This window comes from Heterocephalus glaber, unplaced genomic scaffold (assembly GCF_053883595.1).
Source record: "Heterocephalus glaber isolate CG9 unplaced genomic scaffold, H.glaber_assembly_v1.0 deba00000347, whole genome shotgun sequence".
Taxonomy (NCBI): Eukaryota; Metazoa; Chordata; class Mammalia; order Rodentia; family Bathyergidae; genus Heterocephalus; species Heterocephalus glaber.
In genome coordinates, this window is record NW_028258143.1 from 43,745,001 (window position 1) to 43,767,052 (window position 22,052).

General features: G+C 37.1%; 1 protein-coding gene across 4 annotated transcripts in view; it reads right to left on the minus strand.

Moving 5' to 3' along the window:
* Positions 1 to 22,052, minus strand: part of Fign (fidgetin, microtubule severing factor) — a 133,480-nt gene that overhangs the window by 12 nt on the left and 111,416 nt on the right. For 2 of the 4 annotated variants that reach the window (XM_004835846.4, XM_004835845.4), the window contains one exon: positions 1 to 6,836. This exon is cut by the window's left edge and continues 12 nt beyond it. In XM_004835846.4, coding sequence (XP_004835903.1) covers positions 4,582 to 6,828 — 2,247 coding nt within the window. In that variant the 5' untranslated portion in view covers positions 6,829 to 6,836 and the 3' untranslated portion in view covers positions 1 to 4,581. Of the gene's footprint in view, positions 6,837 to 7,371; positions 7,628 to 8,069; positions 11,499 to 22,052 lie in introns of those variants that run through there. The other 2 variants (XM_087199593.1, XM_087199589.1) reach the window with 2 other exon arrangements.

Sequence of the window (22,052 nt, forward strand, 5' to 3'; positions counted from 1 at the left end):
GAAATAAACTTTTGCTTGCTTTTTTTTTTTTTTAATAAAACAACAAGAAGGAATGAATGTGCTCCCAACCTTGGTGTACTACAGATCCATTTTATAAATATTTAACATTCTATAGGACTGATTCATATATTCTCACACAACTCTGTGGCAAATCTGACCCATGCTGCCGACATTCTACATATCACTGAGACAGGGAGGTGAAATTTTCCTGCTTTCAGTCTAATTGTCTTTGACAATTGCAGTGCCTAGTGCTACACTGCTTGTGTTGTATTTAAAAACAGGGGAAAGAGGAGAGACTTGTTCATTAAAGATGCAGTATCCCTGGTTCACACAAATGCATCTGGCAGGTTCAAAATCGAATGTCAACCAAAGGTCTTAGCAGAGTGTGAGCTTCAGTTCATGTGTTGGTTAGTCACAAGTACAGCTGGTTGTGAATTCTGAAATACTAATAGCTCCATGTTTGCTAATGTGCTTCACCGAAAAATTGGCAGATGATTCAACAACTGAAGACTTTACTTTTCATGAAGAAAAAAACCACATTAAAACACTGAATTGTAAAGAAGTTGCATGTATCTCTGCACATATAAAGAAAGGAAGTAATCGGTTGATTCTGAATAATGTAAAATAATGTTTGTTTTAAAGTTTAAACAGGTGGTGGTGAGAACAGCACACACACATACAAACACACACGCTAGTTATATTTATATTTATTTATATATATATATATATATATATATTAGAACTTTACTTTAGTGGCCTCAATAGTTCAACAAACTGTATCCCTTTCACTTTGCAAAATGCAGATTCAATGATTATGATGCCCAATTCTTGCTAAGAAACATGAGAGTTGAATTACAGAAGTATCTTTCTGCTTGGAGTTGGATATTTTCAGAGAAAGAGATTCTAAATGCTTCCAACCCACCAATATATTTAAATTTATAATGACCTATTGTAGGAATTAATTTGGATTTTATTTTGGATGTATTCTTTTGAAAACTGCATAGCCAAGTACTATGCAACCCATGTAAATTGACCTTGCTATTTTACATAGCATAGCCTCTGGATAGCTTTTATCACTGGCCCAGATGGTTGTTTGGCCTATGTATTTCAGTGAAATGGTTTATTTTCTCCTTGATAGGTTTCAAATGCACAAGAAAACATTATACCCGTCTATCTGCATTTGAGTAGAATACAAACTGACTAATAGATAAACATTCTGTGTGAAAGTAAATAGCCTTAAAGTATACTGCCTTCACATTCCATTGATCAGCTCAGTCAGCAAAGTTTTCCATATTGTCACTAATGATCTAAATATTTTGGAGAGCAGCTTGCCAGAAGTGTAGAGTATTTCCATTTGTGTCACATATCGGGTCATTATAAACTACCTCTTGAATTTCTATTGATCCTTCTACTGAAGTAGTTTCTTTCACTTCCTTTTCGTCCTCCTTGAAATGTTATTACAGTTGTGAAGAGGAGAATGAGGTGTTGTTAAACAGACTGGTTGAATCTCCTGGCCAGACGGCCAAGGGATTTGGACTGATTTATTACCTTACCTTTATTAGGAGTCTTCTCAAATTCTGAGCAGTTGAAAAGAGCCAAGAGGATGAAGCCTGATTACTCAGTTGTACTGTCCCTGATTGTACACACTCACTTCTGAGGATGTGATATCCATCCCTACCTCAAGCCCCAAAACAGATGGTCAGAAAAGAGCTCTTTACCAGGCTAGTCCACAGATGAGCTCATAATGCTGCCATGTAGAAACAAAGAACCATAGGAGAGCACTATCTGCTCAAACATGAGCCTCAACTCTTCCAACAGATCTTCATTTCTTCAACTTGCCTCATTTCCTAAGAGATTAAATTCTAGAAGTCCTGAGCCTAAATGAAAACCACACACAACTTCGGCTTCTGCTAAGTACATGGATTTTTTGACCACTTATATCTCAAACTAATTTTTAGGTCATTTAAAGCTAAAGGCAGTATGTACGACTTCAATTTATTGTCAGTTTTATAAATGTGTGTGAAAAACAACAATACAGTCATATATTTGGCATTAAGTTGCATGAGCCACCAAAAATGTGGGTTGATATTGGATTTTCCGAAGTTGTCTAAGTAAGACTGGGTTTCTGAAACTTGCCAGATGCTTTCAGGTGAACACAGCATGTTGGCGGAAATGAGATGTAATGTGTAAAAGACAGAAAATAGATCAGCACTGTGCAAAAGTAAACTTGTCAGTGAGATCAGTATGAATCTACAAGTTAATGTGAATATTAGAATTTCCTTATAACGAGGGATGCACATAGACCCAGAACAGGCCTGTAGCATTTATTGACTTGTGAAAAACAGAGGACGTACTTAAGTATTATTTTTTGTATCCTTAATGAAAGGCACTGCTTTTTCATATGGGATATTCATATTTAACCACAGTTTTAATTGATAGAATATCATAGTAAATTAAATTCTGGTACATTTGCTCATTTTTTTTTATCAACATGAAAAAAAGGGCCACAATGATCATGCATCATAAAATTCAGAAATATCATGAAGTCCCTCATTAACTTTCTCCATGTGAAGTATTTCAGAGAATTTGACATAGTAGATGAGCTCAGTAAAAAATTTCTTGAGAAAAAAAAAAACAGAAAGACCTTTCTTGGGGCTTCTCATTACATTTATTTAAATTTTTAAAAAATGTACATCATTTATTTGAATACATAAAATGCCAGTGCTTTGCAATAGTTTTGTTACTGCATCCCTAAACTAAAAAAGGAAAAAAAACCCAGAAAAAATACATTCAAAATGCTAGGCTGTTCTGCTTATGCACAGGCAGTGGCTCTGGAAAGCTACAGCCCGCACTGTGACTGTTCAGAGGCATTGGAGAACATCAGCCAGCTTTCAATGAGGATTTGCACATAAAGCATTAAAGGATACAAAGAACAACTTGGTGGGAAGCAGGAGAGGAATGGGAAAGTCAGAAAAATGCCACATATGCCATGGGAGGGGGGTGGTGGACTGAGGTGGAAGTCAGCATAAAGACTGATGTTTGGGGAAACTGGATTTCTGCGGAAAGATGGAAGAGAACAAAGTGATATGTTTGGCAAAGCTATATGTGGTGTTTTGTGTCTTCCCATTTTCTATTTTATTTTCTAATAGAAACAAAACAAAACTGAGGTAGAAATGAATGCAGGAACACTACAGCCCAGATTTCAAAATGAGAAGCAAAATTGCACTGACAAGAGTGGAGTCAAAAAGGGGCGGGGACATAAAGGTTCTCTGAATGATTGTTTTATTTGTGTGTGTGTGTGTGTGTCTGTGTGTGTGTGTGTATGTTTTGGTTGCTATCCTCTGCAATCTATCAAACAGCACGGCAAGCCTATAAACTAGATTAGTGAATAGAATGACACCATTCCCAGCAGTTTAAGATATATCTTTCGAACTACTACCACCACCACCACTACCACCTATGCAGTAAAATGCAGTCATAGTTTTTAGGTACTGTGACTTGACTTTCAGGGTCCTAACCAGGTCTGTGGCCGACTGTTCTACACTTCATCTTAGCCAAAAGGCCAAGAAGCGATGGCTGACTGTTCTAGACACTAACACAAACTGAATAAGTAGCTTTCCATTAACCAGTGTACCTTTTCAGAACATTTTCACTTAGTTATCAAGGAGCAATGTACTAAGAACTCTTGCAGTTACTGACAAAGAATTATTCTGCTCTGGTTAATTCCTCATAATTAGTAAAAGAATTTTTAAAAAATCCTTCCATTTCTACTTTAAATTGTAAATATTCAGTTGTATCACATTTCAGTATTTTTTCTGGATACATTCAAAGAAATTTTCCTTGCTATTTTCCAATTGTTGAGGTAAACATACATTTTAATATAAAGTAACATTGAAGCCTAACCTATTACTCTCAGCAGTACATAGTGCTTTCAACACATTCCTTTGAGGTACTGTACAAATCACAATCACTTTCCTGAGTTTTTGCAGACAAGAACATTAAAAGAAATGAACTGCAGAAATTAAGGTCCAGATTACCGTTACCCTGTTTTACCTGTTCTTAGCTTAATACTGCAGAACAGACAGGATTGAGGAATACTGTTGCTCTTAAAATGGCAAAAATCTGGTTTTCTGTCGTAACACAACCGTTCATCTCTTTAGTCCAATAATATTTGAAGTTAAAGCTCTTTATATTAGCACATGCCACCAATGTAATTGTGAGGCAAACAAAAAATAAAGCACCACTCCAGGCACTTAACAGCAACTAAATCTCGAGAACAGCAGAATGGAATCAACACACGAGGTTCATGTCCTTCTGAAATCAACACACGTGCACCTTGCTCCTTGGTGAGTGTTGTCTAGCTGAGCATCCACATATGCTTTCTGTCATCTGGGGCTTTCCAATCAGAAACTCTCATTTGATGCATTTTTCCTCCAAATCCACCCTGACTCTGAAGATGCAACTTAATCGTCGTTTTCCCCAGTACCCTTTGCAATTGAAACACTACTGGAAAGGGGCTCTATTCCCTATGTAGCAGGTTGTATGTGTGTGCCAACATTCATTACATTTTTTAAGACGTTATCACTGACTGCAACCAAACATTTTGTTCCATTCAACATACATATCAAGCTCTTTTTGAGATATGCTAGGCTGAATCTTGCAGAAAGCATTTTCAAAGTCTTGATATGTAATGGGCCTCAACTGGCTGGGCATAATGGCTGAAAGGTCTGTGGCTGGCATGGCATGGAGGGGGCCCACCGCTGCTTCCTGACACAAATGAGCCACGTCTAGTCCAGAAAAGCCTTCTGTGCGCTGGACGAGCAGTGCAAACTCCTTGTCATTGAGACAGTAATTGTGCTGTGAGAGCAGTTGTACTATTATCTGGTGCCTCGCTGTGCTGTCAGGAAGTGGGATTAAAAGTCGTTTCATGAAGTACCTCCGAAGAGATTCATCTATTTCTTCTGGTTTACTGGTGGCACAAATTACTACGATTTGGTCCTCAGCTGAAGTTAGTACAGTGTCCAGCTGCATCAGAAATTCGGTTCTCATCCGACTGACTGGACTGTGTTCCTCACTCACTTGAGCGGAGAGAAGCATGTCAATGTCACTAACAAAAATCACTGAGGGCTGGCGACACCTGGCCACAAGAAATGAGGCATGGATAATTTTCTCTGCTTCTCCTAACCACTTGGCAACTAGTCCAGAACCAGCAATTTTGAAAAATGTGGCCCCCAGCTGACTAGCTATGCACCTGCCCAATAATGTTTTGCCTGTTCCCCGAGGTCCAAATAAAAGGATGCTCCGAGGTAAGGCCGTCAGTCCACTGAACGCATCTGACCTCAGCACTGGCCATAGGACTTCCTCCTTAATGACAGCCTTCACCAGGTCGAGACCAGCAATGTCATTCCAGTCCACTGGAGGTCCTTGGGTGATAATCTCATTGGTTACCAGGTCAATGAGGTGCGTGTCAGTATTCTTCAGTTGTTCCTCCACAGAGTGGTTGGATGAGGTAGCTGCACGGAGTCCAGGGCCTTGCATTGTGTGAGAGAGGAGCTGCCTGTGCTCCTCTCCATGCTCACTCATTACTGGTGATGTGTACTTCCCAAAGGACTCACTGGATCTTGATCCCAGTGAATTTTTAGCAGTACTGTAGGAAGGAGGGGTCAGAGCCCTATTGGACTGGCTGCTGAATTTCCTTTGCTGTTCAGAGGACATTAGCTGCTTCGTTGGCTTAAATGCTAAGGATGATGTTTCAGCACTTCTGTCAAAGCCATTTCCCCGATTTGTGTTTGAAATGCTGTTGTCGGGCATCCTGTACATAGGACTCTGTGTAGATCTCTGTTGGCCATAGCTATAATTTCCATAACTGGAGTCCATATCTCCTTGCCCTGCCATATAGAAAGCTTTCCTTTTGAGAGAACTTGCAGAACTGTTTGTCAGAGCTGAGGGTGCAATAGGTGTTAAACCATGACCTTGGTAGGTGTAGCCAGGAACAGTAGTGGGTGGTAGGGGAGTCGGAGCAGGAATTCCTGAAGGCAGGTATGCTGATGGAGGAGGGGGTGCACCTCCGGGGCTGTACCCAGACCCCACAGCAGTCTGAGGAGGATAGCTAGCAGAGGGATAGCTGTAACTGGAGAGGTTAGAAGTCCCATTGTAGCCTGGGACCAGGGCTGGTGGTGGAGGAGGTGGTGGTGGTGGCTGTAGGAGCCCAGAGCTATGCAAAGGGGATGGATGAGGTGAAGGAAGTGCAGGTGCTGGCTGGCTACTGTACGTAGAATGCAAATATGATCCGTTGTATCCCGGGGCATATTCCTGAGTTGGGAGCCCTGCATGAAGACTGGGTACAGTGTGGCTTCCACAGGTACTACTTGAATAGCTAGGTTCAGTCAGGTTGCTGGCCACCCCGGGAGAGCTCCCTATACTTGCAGAGACATCTGCTGGAGGGAGGGCTGAACTGACTCCAGCTTTGCTGGCAGTGATAACATCGGGAACACAGTTCATGGGATAAACAGCTTCGGAATTCAGGGAAGGCTGCCAGGGTTCACTTTCATTTTTGCGACCATTCACTAGTCCTGATGGTGCATCTGAGTAGCTGCTGAGCACGGGTCGGTCCACAGGACCTTCCAGAATGCCAGAATACTTCTCTGCATATTTCTTGAGGAGGTTGGATGCAGTCAGGGCAGATATGTCATCATTTGCCCAGGCATACTGATAAGTGCGCTGCAGGTGGCCCCTGTAGGCTTCCACTTTGTGGGCGGGAGACCGCGTGGTGGAGGTGATGTCGAAGTGCTGTTCTGGCCACTGGGCATGCTCTGGCGTCCACTGCATCTTCAAGCCTACAGATTTTGGGGGGAGGAGGACAACAGTTAATTTACTCACTTATTCATCAGAATCTTAAGCTTTCCTCCTAACCTTTTTGTTACATATTATCTTCCATCAATGGCTTCCACAATGTAAGGGATCATGGTAGTTTACAGTATGTATTATGGTTCCAACAATATAAACTCTTCAAAATGGACTAAATTTCACCCTGTACAGCATAAAAAGTAAACTGAATATGAAAGAAAACTCTGGAGAAGTCCCACTTTTTTTCATTTCTGAGTAATAAGCAAATCTATTTCTGTCAAGCACATCAAGTTAGTTACTCTCCGTGCACAAACACATATATATATATGTACACACACATTCCTGTCAAATTAGAATTCAATCACAGTTTCTCACAACAAAATATGCATGGATTTTAAATATCTGGCATGTGATTGTATTAACATGTACACTATAAAGCTATTCTGTCTCTTCACATCACAGTTTCTGTTTTATATTTTAACAATATAAAAATGAGACACAGCTGACAGATCACATCTAGGATACCTCTCTTATTTGGTACTGAACACCTAGTTAGCACAGTATAATGCTCCCTGCGCAGAACAATATGACACAGACATAGCAGGTCATTCCATAATCCAACTCTCATCTAAAGTGGTCCACGACAGTTTCAAATCTGCTTCGTGGAGTGCAGCAAAGCAATCTCCCAGGCAGCGCTCCATCGCTTTCATCGTACAAAGCCTACAACTCGGTATGAATTACAACTGGCTCCTTTCTGCCTCTCAGTTCTGTTGTTGAGTCTCTGGAAAAAAAAAAACAAGCATCACTTGTCTGTCGGTCTTCTGGTGTTCTCCCTCCTTCTCTTATAATTCCCCCTCCCTTTATGGCCTCCAAGGTACTAAGAGGGGAAGGGAGAACATGCACGTTTGTGCGCGCGCACACAAGCACACACACACACACACAATGCCACACCACACAAAGGAGGAAAAGGAGGTAGAAAAGAAGACTGGAGGGAGAATCTGGATTCTCTGCATTTCTGTCTGAAGCAGTGTGTGGCAGAAACTGAAACTAGATAATAAGATCTACTAGATCTTATTCTATCATCTACTAGATTACTTGGTGAAGCAAGGTGAGTATTTAGCAAACTATAAAACAAGTATTTTCTCATTTAAGAGAACTTCCTAAGCAGCTAGAATCAAGAGAATCATTTGAATTTAAAACACGAACAAGACCTTCGAAATTACCTTACTTCACAGATTAGGGAAGCAGGGCCCAAAGAGATTTCCAGTGTACCCTCCAGGTCTCACATGCAGTTAGTTACAGACAAGGACCGGAACCTGTTCTATTTCCCAGCGCTGGCTCATCCCATTCTAATCTTTGCTGGGTCTGAGCACTTCCTATTCTGGTATAGCTATATTAAGCAGCCCTCCTTAATCTTTTTTGTATTACCCAAAGTGAATTTTGCAAACGGTCTTGTGCCCTCTGGCAGAGATTCCTTGATAAGGAGGAGGCCTGGTCTAAATGAAGCATCTGTGGCATCAGCTCCCTTCTGAATTACCAGTCTATTTTGACAGCTTCTACCCCCTTCTGTTCTCCTCCCCCAACCCCTGTAGCTCTTCATCACCTGACTCTGGCTTCTGACATGGCCAGCTTTGACTCACTGAGCTAAACTGAACACAGCACACAGTTTGGTAACAGAATGGCATGTTGATTCCCTTCTGACTCCCTCTTCCTTGTTTGCAAAACCACTGCACCAGACACTGGAAGTTAATTAGCGGGATGATGCTGTGCTAATTGTGTTAATTTACAAGGTTTTAGTCAAAGAGAATCATGCCAGGGCTGGCACTGCTGTCATGCTTCCGACTTAATGATTAAGAAATACTGAAAACAAGGTGGGAAGGATTGCAGTAATTACACAATAAATGAATAAAGCAACAGGATTCATTTGCAAATATATTTTACTACAGTTGTACTCATTTGCATTTGGATTTTTAAAAAGGATCCATGTAGATATTCATTTGCAAATCACCAACTCAGTTAAATTAAGTCTGAATGCTGCGCAGTATAACTTAATCAACATTTATATATGTATATTTAGTAAAAATACTAAAGACAGTATTTCTTTTTATATGCAACAGATTCTTCTTTTTTCTTCACTTTCCCTCAGCTACCTCAAATCTTTATATGTTTGTTTCAAAACTTTATTTTAAAACATTCTCATTGGATTGGAAAATAGTATTGTAGACCTTCATGAGGCGCACCTTGCAGCCTTTCACTCAGAGAACCCCTGGCGTGAGTTCCAGGAAGGACTAAAGTAATGGTCTTAATTGTTTCTGCCTTTTCAATCATTACTATTTAAGAAGGAGGAAAACACACTGCAAAATGGTTGAAATGACTGAAACCACACTTAGAGGGGAAAAGATGCAATTCTAATGAAGCAGCATTTCAGGAATCATACTTTCATTAAATTCAACTAGAAATTATTAAGAGCAAATCACCAGGAACCAATCGCAAGTAATCAGTATCTAAATTCTTCTAGTGCCATGGGATTTACTTCAAGCTTTATAAAAAGGAGAGAATATTAACGTGACTATAATGTAGAACTGTCTAAATGACCTATAAATTCATTAGTCCTGTAAATTATTTCTAGGGAATTTCTATTAGGGTTTTTTTTCTTTAAAACATTATCAAAATATTGAACAGAGAAAAAACACACATATATTAAGATTAGACATTTTATTAGGTTGATACAGGAAAAAACGTGAATACATTTCTTGAAGCAAGGGTTCAGAAAATAATTTAGAAATCAAAAACAATGCAATTTACTAGAACACACATATACAAACACATACACACACACACACACTCTCACTATAAAAAACATGGCTTCCTTTTATTTAGTTTAGCTAAGTATTATTTGCATTAGTTAACACACATAGATAACAAATATGATAGAAAAAATATCCTTTAACCAACAACAGAATTGCTTTGAATAAGGTATAGCTGTAAATGATTGCAATCCTAGCACTCTGGGAGGTTGAAGCAGGAGGATCACAAGTTCAAGGCCAGCCTGAGAAATTTAACAACTTAGCTCGATCTTGTCTCAAAAGACAAAAGAAATGGCTGGTGATGTTGCTTAGAGTGAAGGTTCTGGGTTCAATCCCCAGGATGAAACAGAAAGAAAGAAAGAAAAAGAAAGAAAGAAAGAAAGGAAGACTACTTTAAATTCGTGGACTTTTTAATAAAATGCCAGGTGAGACCTCTCCACCTATACTATTATCTTCAATAATATTTTCTTGTAATTTAGTCATTTCTGAACAAAATACAAAAATGATTTTATTAAGTTATATCACTGTAAAAGTAGTATGCACTTTAAGTAAGATAGAGGGTCCATTTTCACTGAGAAGCTCTGCATTTTAACTCTAGCAAAACTGATTAAATTTCATAAGATTTCTATTTCATCTGAAATTAAGCAAAGATCCCATTTATCAAAATTATTTATTTGGAACAATTACCGAACACACCATTGCCTTTTGATTCTCGGGCTATTTTTGGATGTTATTACCGATATAATTGAAAGTTTATTTATTGATGCATACTAAACAACAATAACCTTAGCAGGGCTACAGAAGGTAAGATTGAGTTTTGATTAAACTTAAAGGACCACAATTGTCCACATCCTCTGAAACACGAGAGTTTATCCAGCGCTTCAAAATCTCTAACGATATTTGAAAGCACAAGTTAATAGTTAACCACAATCTAGTTTTTAATATTAGCAGGATCTAGGCAGAGAAGCTCAGCCGGCCCCAGAACCCGGAAGGAAGCTCCCCTGCTGCCATCCCAAGCTCCTGGGGCAGAGAAGGTAGCCGCATGGGTGCCAGAAGCACCCCCTCCCGTGGAAATGAGAAGACACGTAAACAAGTCTCAAAAACAGACTGCTGGATCACCTACAGCAATCCCAAAAGGAAATGAGATGGAAGAATCTGAAACTCAACCACCTGGATTCTCTGAACTGGCAACAAAAGAGGATCTGAGAAAAATGAAATCACAAATAATTACTCAGATAACAGCAAAGATTTTGCTCATGGTGCAAGACATGATTAATAAATCTAGAGAGGACACAGATAAAAAAATAGAGGATCTGAGGAACATGATGGAATCCCAACATAGGAAACAAATGGAATCCATAAAACAGATACAAACAGATTTCCAAGAGATTAAAAACTCCATCGAAAGTCTGCACAGCAGAATGAACCAATGTGAGGATAAAATTTCACATATAGAAGCTAAGACTGCAATTAGTGAGGAGGAAAAGAAAAATTGCTTTAAAATTGTAAGGGAACATGAGAAATCAATCCAGCAGCTGCTAGATGACGCAAAGAAGAATAACATAAGAATGACTGGAGTCAATGAAGAAACAGGAGAGAGTGCAGATGACATTAAAAAAACTCTTCACAGAAGTGATGGCAGAAAACTTCCCAAGCAGGGGAAAAGAACTTGACATACAGATAAGTGAGGCATATGGGACTCCAACTAGCCTTAATCAAAAAAAATCTACACATAGGCATATAATAGTTAGGATTCCAGAAATCCAACAGAAGAACAAAATTCTACAAGCAGTGAGAGAAAAGAAACAAATCACATACAAAAGAAAGCCCATCAGAATCACAGCAGACTTCTCAATGCAAACCCTCAAGGCAAGAAGAGCTTGGAGTGATGTATTTCAAGCCCTAAAGGAAAACAGCCTCCAACCCAGATTGATGTACCCTGCAAAACTATCTTTCAAAATCGATGGAGAAATAAGATACTTTCATGACAAAGAGCACCTCAGGAACTTCATGAGTACCAAACTGGCACTCCAAAAAATTTTAGACAATACCCTAGGAAAAGACAATGAGGATCACAACCCCAGGAAACCCAGCAGAATGAATCCATTGGGCGTGACAAATTAAACGCAAAGGGGGAGAATCCAACAAAAAGAAAAAGTCATGACAAGGCTTTCAAAACTTTTAACTTCATCTCCCTAATGAGTGTATAATTCAATCTTGTTATTGTACTGATTAGTATTTTTCTGATTCTAGATTTGCACACCATTCCTTGTGCTATACTGGCTATTTATCATCTTCTTGTATCTACATTTTAATTGGGTTGTCTATTAATGAGCTGTAAGAGTTCTTTATATATTTTGCTCATAAGTTATATGCATTGTAAATATGGTCTGTTTAAGGACTACTTTTCATTTCAATGATGTCAGTTAAAGTTCTAAATTTTGATGGAATCTCATTTATCAATTTGTTTCTTTTATACATCATGTCTTTCGTATCCTAGGTAGTTCTTGCCTACCTTGAATTCATAAATATTTTCCCTTATAATTTCTTCTTAAAGTTTTATATTTTTAGGCTTTCTTATCTAGGTTCATAGAGCCCTTCAAGTTATTTTCATGTATGGAAAAAAGGGTTGAGGTTAATTTTTTATATATGGATACCAGGTGTTCTAGTGCCGTTTGCTGAAAACACTAGCTCTTCCTCGGCTCTTGAATTGAGTTTATATTCTATAAAATGCTAATGTTAAATAACCTTGCAAAACTCAGTGGACCATATATGTGTGGTTCTATTTCTAGATTCTCTGTTTTATTCAAATGATCTATATGTCTTTCCTTACACCAACACTGCCTTGATTACTGTAGCTTTAGATGAAGTCTTAAAATTAGGTACTAAATGTCTTCCAACACTGTTTTTGCTTTTGTTTTTAACTTTTCTAGGTCCTTTGTACTCCTACATAACTTTTAAATTTCAATATCCAATTCTTCATTTATAGCAAGTATACACAGACCTGAATTTTTATATATACCTTGTGTTTTCTAATCCTGCTAATTCAAGTACAAGTTCTAGGGGCTCCTAGAGATTTCTTAGTATTTTCTCTGTAGATGATCATTTCATCTACCTATAAAGATTTTGCTTCTACCTTGCCAATCCTATCCTAATTGTTTCATTTTATTGCCAGACTATTTTGGTGGGGACTAGGTTTCAAAGTTTAATGGACAGATAAAGAGTAAGCATATCTGCCCTTGTTCCCCACCTTAAGGAGAAAGCATTGTATCTTCTCCATTTATATAAGGCGTTCTTGCTGGAAGTATGGAGTACATGTCTTTAATCTGTTGAGAAGGTTCTGTTCTACTCTAGTCTCCTGATAGCTTTTACCATGAACAGCTGTAGAATTTAGTCCAATACTTTTTCTCCAACTAGTGACAGGATCATATGGCTTTTGCCTTTGCTCTGTTAAAATGATGACTTTTGGGGGTGGATCTTCCAATGCTGAACCAACACTGCCATCTGTGTAACAAAACCACTTTCTACATACTGCCAGATCTGACTTCCAATAGTTTGTTTTGTTAAACAAATTTCTATGTATATTCATACTTTTTTCTTCTATTATCTTTATCCAGTTTTAGGATTTAGCACAATGTTGAGTTCCTAAAATGAGGGGAGAAGTGTTCCCTCTTTTTTCTGCTTTGTTTGATATAATTTATCAGTTAAAGTGTTTATGAGCCTGCTGTTGTCATATAGGTAGGTTTTCAAGCTAGGAATATACTTTCTTTAATAGGTGCTATTCAAATTTTATATTTCCTCCAGAGTTAAGTTTCATTAATTTGTCTTCCAAGGTACTTCTTAGAAGTTGTCAAATTTATTTCAAAAAAGACTTTTGTAATATGCTTTCTATATCCTTTTAAATTTTGTCAAACCTGTGGTAGTGTCTCCTAGATCTTAATATTGTAATTTAAAAAATGTATAACTGATATTGTGTAACAGGAATAAAAGGTCTAAAAGAGCAGGGGAATTGTGAGGGGTAGTGGAAGGGAAAAAAAGGAAAGGAAAAAATATGAGAAGAGGAAAAAAAATGGAAAGAAGGTCTTTGCAAATAGGGAAGGGTGGAGGGGATGAAGGGAGGGCAAGGGAAGGGGAAAAATATAAGAACCAAGATACTCATGTAAAGGTACAAGATCCCAGTGATGAATGTAACTGTATTTTATACCTAAAATGTACCAATAAACTTAATGGGAAAGAAAAAAAATATTAGCAGCATCTAAAGAAATTTATTTTCAGGAGATTCTCCTGGACTTGGGAACATAGTCTTTTTATCATTTTCCGGAATTTTTAGCACTAATTAGAATGAACAACAATCATGTTTTTGTTGTTTCATTTATTGGTGGTGATATTTTTGATGTGAAATGGAAGAAAAACACAGAGCTAAATGTTCTTTGAATAAAAACAACATGCCCCATTTGATCATGCTGTTGTTACTGATGAGTAAGCAGCAGCACATTCCTGTCACTCAACTTGGCACTTCAAAGTGAGATGGGTTTTATTTTTTGACAAGAAGTTCTGCTATGGTGTCCAGGCTGGACTTGAACTCCTGGGCTCAAGTGATTTCCTACTTCAGCTTCCTGATTTCCAGCACTCAAAACTACAGGCATGTGCCACTATGCCTGGCTTACGAGATAAGTTTTAAAAACAGCTTTTACATAATTTGTCCTCAGAATATAAGGAGAAAACTCTCAAAAATGACAATTTCGACATCATTGGAAACTTCATTCCAGAATAGTAACTTCTACTGCTGCTTAGAAAGCTTAAAATTAAAAATTCAGAACACAAGAGATCCTAAGAAAAATAGTTCTTAAAGACAATTGTAGAATTGTTCCAAAACAAAAATTTTTATTTTGAAAAGATGAGAACATTCTTAACACAGTACTGCATTTTTAAAATAGGTAATTTAGTAGAAAATTTCTTTTAAGATAATTTATCATGTGTTACATAGAAATGGTAGATGCTACCATAAAACACCTGAGTATGCTGTTCTTATTTTATTGTCATAGAATGAATTTATGTATATAATCAATTTGAATAAATCTGTATCTCCTGTGTATCTGGGGGTCTCAATAACATTTGCCATTCTTATCATTACTGACCAATTTATAACAGGCTTAATTACTAAAGAGTTACTGTCTTGTTGCTTTACTTTTTTCATTTTGTTCTGTAACTATTTTGAAATTAAATAACTGTAATAGCCTCTAACATTCTTCAAAATTACACAGAAATAGTTAAACAAAAAACAAAGGGTGTAAAAACAATTTTCAAAATGAAAATCAATTAGAAATAAAATGGTAGGTCTTCTATAATCTATTTTTAGCACATATTCCTGGAAACACTACTCCACCCTGCCCTTAATACATATATGCTATTCAGTAGTTCTTCAGGTCTAAAACAGCAGCTTTCCTCTATGGTGTTACCACAGGGTAATTCTGGCTGCTAGGGACTCAGTAGTCATTTGTAGGCTTTCTCAAACTACCTAAGGGGAGGGACCTGAGGCAAATACCTGCAGGAATGGCGGGCTTGCTCACTCACAGGCCTGCATGACAACATCACCATGTCCAGTCCATTCCTTGGGGCCACTGTATCCTTGAGCTTTTCACTATTATTTTTTAAAATATCTAAATGTAAAAGTTTAATACACTGTTGACCAAAGGCTCTCTCTAGAACAATCATTGCTGGAGTATGTACCGTGAAGTAATTATAATAGTTTACAGTCTCCCCAGTGGAATGATTCAAAAACTTCATCATCTCTGGTCAGAAATAACAGAACAAACATACAGCATTCAAAATTTCAGGAAGATGGTAACAAATTCATTGGCCAAAATAAAGTTTTAATGCAGCAAAGAGCCTTCTAAGGGACTGCAAAACCTCCTAGCACTTGAAGCTTCCCTTGTGTAATGTCTACTTACTATTATTCTTCAAGGAAGCAGGGAAACAGGCCAAGTGTTCAAGCAGTCTCAGCAGCCTTCTCTCCTTTGCTCAACTTCTTCAGCCAAGAGGCCAACACAGAAGTGTCTAGTACTGTACTACTTATAGTAACACATTTGATCAGCACATTTCCTCAGTGCGTTTCCTGATAATTCCTAGCCTTAAAATATGGTGCTAGATCTAGAAATAATAAATAGTGAGGGGGAAAGTGAGAGGAAGAAGCACTGAAATTACATATTCTCTTTAGTCTTAATTTGTTAACGTCATCAGTATACCAAAGTTAGAAGTCTCATAATTTGAAAGTGATAAGGGAGTGTCAAGCTTATCTAGTGAACAAATTGAGTGCCCATCCTGTGTAAAGCTTTGGGGCTCCGTGCTAAGAAGTTTAATCAGGGGAATCTGACTATCCATGAGGCTTTGTTTTACAAAAGTGATAAAACCTGTCCAGCTTTCTGTGTTCTTCATAATATTATATGCTAAGTTCTCCAAAATCACCCAGTTTTGATTTTAGAGATTAACAGAACTTTAAAATGAGACAATCTCACTTTCAGTTTGACATTTCACATACTATGGTTTCCTGTAGGTTGTATGCTATCCTGTGTCAGACAGAATTTTATTTGGAGCTGTTACTAGATTGTTCAGTCAGGAGACTGAAGAAACAAAGTTCTAGAATTTTGTTAGAAAAGTAAAAATTCTAGGCTTGGAAATCAGACTACTGGCACTGTATGTCATCATATATTTGTTCTAATCTTAAATTGCTCACACACTTTATACTCACGGTTTACTCAGCTATGATATATGGACAATAATGGCATCATCTACCTTATTAGATGGCTACTAGGCTTACAAAAAAATTGTGGAAATGTTTTCCAAGTGTGAACTACCCAAATATTACTTTATTTTTAATAAGCCAGAGGTACATTAAACATTAAAATAAAATACTGGCTAGACAGAAAACATAAAATCACTCCCAGAATTTTATAAATTAGTTTTTCTTTAACCTCCAGACAGCTATTGAAAAGGAACCTTTCTGGTGGGAAAGTTGGCTCTAAGAAAGGTACAAAGCCAGTTGTGGTGGCATACACCTACAGTGCCAGCCCTTGAAGGCTGCAGCAGAGGAACCATGAGTTGGAAGCCAGCCTGGGGCGCACAGTGAATTCAAGGCCAGCTCGGACCTCTGAGAGTCTGTCTCAAAAAAGATTACGAAAAAAAAACGGACTAAAAATCCTATCATACTCAATAAAATAAACAGCATGACCTCTTTAATCAAAAAGGTGCCCAAAGGTTTTCATAATATTTATTTTTAATGTTAGTAACACAACATTTTAGAGAGCAAAACTAAGAAACAAAGTACTTAGCGGTTTTAAACCAATTAAGAATGCTCTCAAAACCTTCAGTCTTCAAAATAATATATTCTAATTATATAATTTAATACTGGCAAGTGATTTTTCTCTTTAAATCACTTTCACACTTCAAAACTTCAAATTATAATATATTTTGCAGCAAATTCCCCTATTCCTTCAAATGTGTCTGCTGCATAAAACAAAACCTATTTAACAATCAGGAAGGCTTTTCTGGCTAAATGGCCCTTAGTACTATAAATATGGTTCAGATATTGCAACTTGACAGACTGATGACAGCACACAGCCTACAATTGTGTTCTTTTTTCCTACATAAGGTTTTAAAAATCATTCAACTTTATATTTTTAAAAAATCTGTATTTTAAGGTATGTGAAAAAAATCTTATAACACCTCATTCTTTTGTTTTTATTATTCAAAAGTATGTTTTATTTTTAATTTTTTTCCATTAAATTTATTGGTACATTTTAGGTATACAATACAGTTACATTCATCATTGGGATCCTGTACCTTTACATGATGTATCTTGGTTCTTATTTTTCCCCATTGCCTTGCCCCCTCTTCACCCCCTCCAACCTTCCCTCACTTTGTTTCCATGTTTTTCCTTTTCTCATATTTTTTCTTTTCCCTTCTTTCCTTTCCCCTACCCCTTCCACTTCCCCTATCCTTTAGACATTTTCTTCCTATTTCACAATATCAATCATACATTTTGATCCTCATTTACACTTTTAGTTTTTCACACCAGAGAAACTATTCAGTATTTACACATGAATAACACCTCATTCTTGCCTGGCAACAGCTGAATGAATCTGCGGATCAGATCCCTCTTTGGACACAGCAAAACTTTCCATTTTGTCAGGATCCCTTACACCTGTTACACCTGTTACACCTGTTACACCTGTTACACCAGGTAGTTTCCCATCAGCCAGGTCACATATTCATTTGAATTTATCTCTTCACTTTGCAGCTTCAAGTTGAAGTTTTTTTTCCCCACAGAAGTACATCTTCTTGAAAACTACCACGGGAGCCACTACTCTAAAACTTTTTAAAGAATGCAGTCATTTTATATGAACATTTTCCCAAATACTATTTTTTATAAGAGCATCCGTGCCCTCTTAATCAGAGCATAGGAAAAATAACTGATAATTTTCTCCATGATTCAGTGTCATTAGTGGAATGATGGATAATAGTATTTTTTAAAAAACTCATCTAAGATTGTGGTTTCAGTTTTCCCATTTGTTCTAACTTGTTAGATTCATTTCTTGCCATTTTCCATATGTCCATCTCCTTTATTCCTAGCACACTCTGTTCTGTAGATTCGGATGCACAAAGTAAAGCTTAATTTAATAGCAAAGCATCTTTTATTAGCCAACTAATAAAGCTTGAGCTTTAGTATAAATTGTAAGGGGTTGTTTAAGATACTCTAAAGGTACACTTCTTTTTTTCCTACAGAAACCTGGTAGGTGCATGTTATCTGGAGAAGGGACAGGTCTTATTCTCTTTATCATCATATTGGGATTAAGATCCTCGGGTTCAGTGTTTGAGGCAACGTGACTTGGACTGGGGTAGGACATACTCTGTCCTTACATTTTACTTTAGATAGCTTATGATTTGATTCAGGTTCCTGAAAATGCATTACCTTTTGTTTATAGCAAGAAAATATTCACTCATCAAAACATGACCAAATGAAAAGGTGACTATTTTGTTAATATCTCATACTGAGGCTGAAACTTGGTATACATGGGTCTGATGGGTCATTATTTTTGATATGCAAAACATATGTAAAGAGACTGCCTGACTTTATGAGGAAGAAAGCAAAGCAAATTTACATCAATGAAAGAAATACCACTTTTAGAACACAGAGATTATTTTCATCATATGATCAGGTACATACAATATCATGTAAAGCACCTTGGGAAATCATGATCATAATTTAAATAAGTCCCTTTTTTTCTTATGGAGGCCCTAAAATTTCTAATACTATATCAAACTATACAAATGATTATAAAATTATGCTCACACAGAAATCTGTATAGTTTACAATTAAAATTTAGACATGCTTTTTGTGTGTGGGAGGGGCGTTAAAAGCTTCTGTGTGAAATTTTTTGAATAATTTAAAACCAAATAAAGCCCTGTTCATAACTCTATAAATCCTGAGGTTAGTAATTCACAAAAAATACATGACTGGCATATACATACCTTTTAAAATATACAAATGATTCATACTCTGAGTTTTCAGTTTCCTGGCACCTATTGCCAGGAAAAAATTCTGAGGCAAGCAGACTGATGTTTCCATATTAAGGAAAATCTTATATTGTTTATGCTACCTCTGTGAATTTCAGACAGTTAAATACTGTATTGTAGTTAACCTTTATGGTTGTTACTTTACAGCCTTTCATTTCTCATGCTGTCTCTTCCCTTTTCCCATGTATGGTTTTCAATCCATTAAGACTATCCACCCTTCCCCCACTTCTTTTTGTCATACAAAGATCATCAGGACATACCACATATGTCCATAGGGACTGCCGGGGCTAATGAATATGTATGTTCTGTGGCACAACAGAGCACTCCCCTTGTTCTGCAGCATCAACCCTCTTATGTGTGTAAATAACAGGTGAGCTGCAGCACACAGGGATAAATGGGGTTAACACAACTAGACAGGCTCATGCTAGATTCCTGGGATCCAGCCTATATGACTGACCCAGAAAAAAAAAATCTAAATGCCAAAAGTGTACATTTCCCGAGTGTTTTGAATCTTTATTTTTATAAAGGACTTTGCAGAGATAATAATTACCAGCTTCCTAAAAGTCTGAGGTTATTGGAGTTGATTCAGAAGATAATATTTTGCCATATAACACATATTTGCACTTACAACTTTTAATTAACACAGACTAAGCAGGTTCTGCCTAGAATTATGATTTGACTGCTTTATTTCTTCAGTCACAATCCTACAATATTAATCATCATGTGCACACATCTATTTGTATGTGTATTCTATTTCAAGTATCTAAACGAAAGGCTTAAATGGAACTCTATTCATTTTTGCCAGCACACCACGCTGACAAAGGGTCAATAAATAAAGTCAGAATCTCCCAAACCCCAGGATCTCATGTAAAATAGAATTTGCATTAACTTTTTCTGTGCTCCTCTGAAACCTTATTCTAAAACGGCAGTTTACATAAAGCAAAGTAGGTATACAAGTTTGCTTATTTAAAATGGAAAGTTCTCTCATACACTACTGTATTTAGACAAAGGAGTAAGAATATTTACACATTAAGTAAACAATCTCTTAACCATTCTCCTTAAAAATTCCTTGCTTTAGGTAATGGTAAAGTGTGCAAAACACAGAAAAATTTGTTTAGGTTATTTATGCATTTTTCTCTTTTTGACAATTTGTGCATTAATCTTTAATGCAGTAGCAAAATAGTGTCTTGGACTTTGAAAAAAATGCTCTATAGTCAGGGCTGGGTGACACAGTACATCAATTCAGTGTCCTTCACTCCTGGGACCTGTGTATAATTTAGTCCAGCCCGAAGAAAATAACTTTGATCTGAAGGCAGTAGAAAAAGCTACATATGAAATGAGTTTTGTAAGTTTAGTCTTGTTTCTTCCATATAAGAGGATGTATGAAGATAAACTGCTTTAGAATACGACCAACATAGTCCAGAATTAAAAGTGAAGAGCTCTTAAAAATAACAGTAGTTCCATCACCTTTATGTTCTCCCCTCCCAGCCCCGTAATAGAGTCTGGTGAAATAAATCTGAGCACCACCTATAATTGGGATCCTCTGATTTCCAGATAAACAAAACACTGCTGCAGTGCAGTGAGAATGACAGTCCAGACATTAGTGCTGTTGGCTTTTCCATTTGTAAAAACAAAGAATGGTGCAGAACAAGACAGGAGCAGACAAGGATATAGCATCTTCAAAGAAAGTGGCATTTCCTGTCCTGGATGAGGTGCCCAACAACATAATTCATGGGAAAATGCTAACAGAAGGACAGGAGGGACCATAAATAAAGAAACTGCTTCTTTGGATCCCATCTCAGTTTTTGTTTTTTGGGTTTTTTTTTCAGTAATGCAAACTGAACTTAGGGCCTTAGCACTGAGTTTCATCCCCACTCCTTTTTAACTTTTTCCTCTTTTGAGACATGGTTTTGCTAAATTGCTAAGTTGCTACATTGCTCAGGCTGGGCTCAAACTTGAGATACTCCTGACTCAACTTCCCAGCGTGCTAGGATTATAGGGTTGCCGTACTGCAGCCACCCATTTGTGTTATTTACAATATTGAGCTGCACAATTTAAACTAGTGTTATATTGGACTGTGGCATTATGCTTTTCTACAAAAATATAGTTTGGGCTAAATTGAATAAAATAGCTGATAAAGTACTATTTAATCACATAAAACATATTTCTTTTCTTTTGGTTATAATTCTCCAAATAATCTCAATTCAATTCTCTTCTGTTGTCTCTAATAGAGCAATTAAAAATAAAGCTACCTTCAATATTGTTTTGATTAGAGTTGAAAGCTAGAAGGATGTTACTGCTCTATAAAAATGTTATTCTTTTTTTAGTGATGATTATAAACTATTTTACTGACCTCCTTAGCTATTGCTAAATACTATATTTGCTCATAATTTTAGGAAAAAGAAATATTTTCTAGTCATATTTTTAAATAAGCAGATAATTTGAAAAAATTTCTAATTTTAAATTTGCTAGTTTTAGTTGTTTATGTCAAAAAGCTAATCAGTTAAATCTTTCTGCTACTTCTACAAATTGTGTTATCTTAGTCATAGCACACAAATTTCCTTAGCAACAGGAAAACCAAAATATATCTCAAACTATATAAGTAACAGGCTATACAAACAATTAAAGATAGGTTTTGTGTATGTGTGCATAAGAATGCATTTTTAGTTCAGAAAGGGCACAAAATATAAGAGGAAGAATGAGCGAAGACATGAGTGGTAGTGGTGGCACATACTTGTAATCCCAGCACTCGGGAGGCTGAGGCAGGAGGATCCCCAAGAATTTGAGGCCAGCCTGGGCTACAGCATGAGTCCAAAGCAAGCTTAA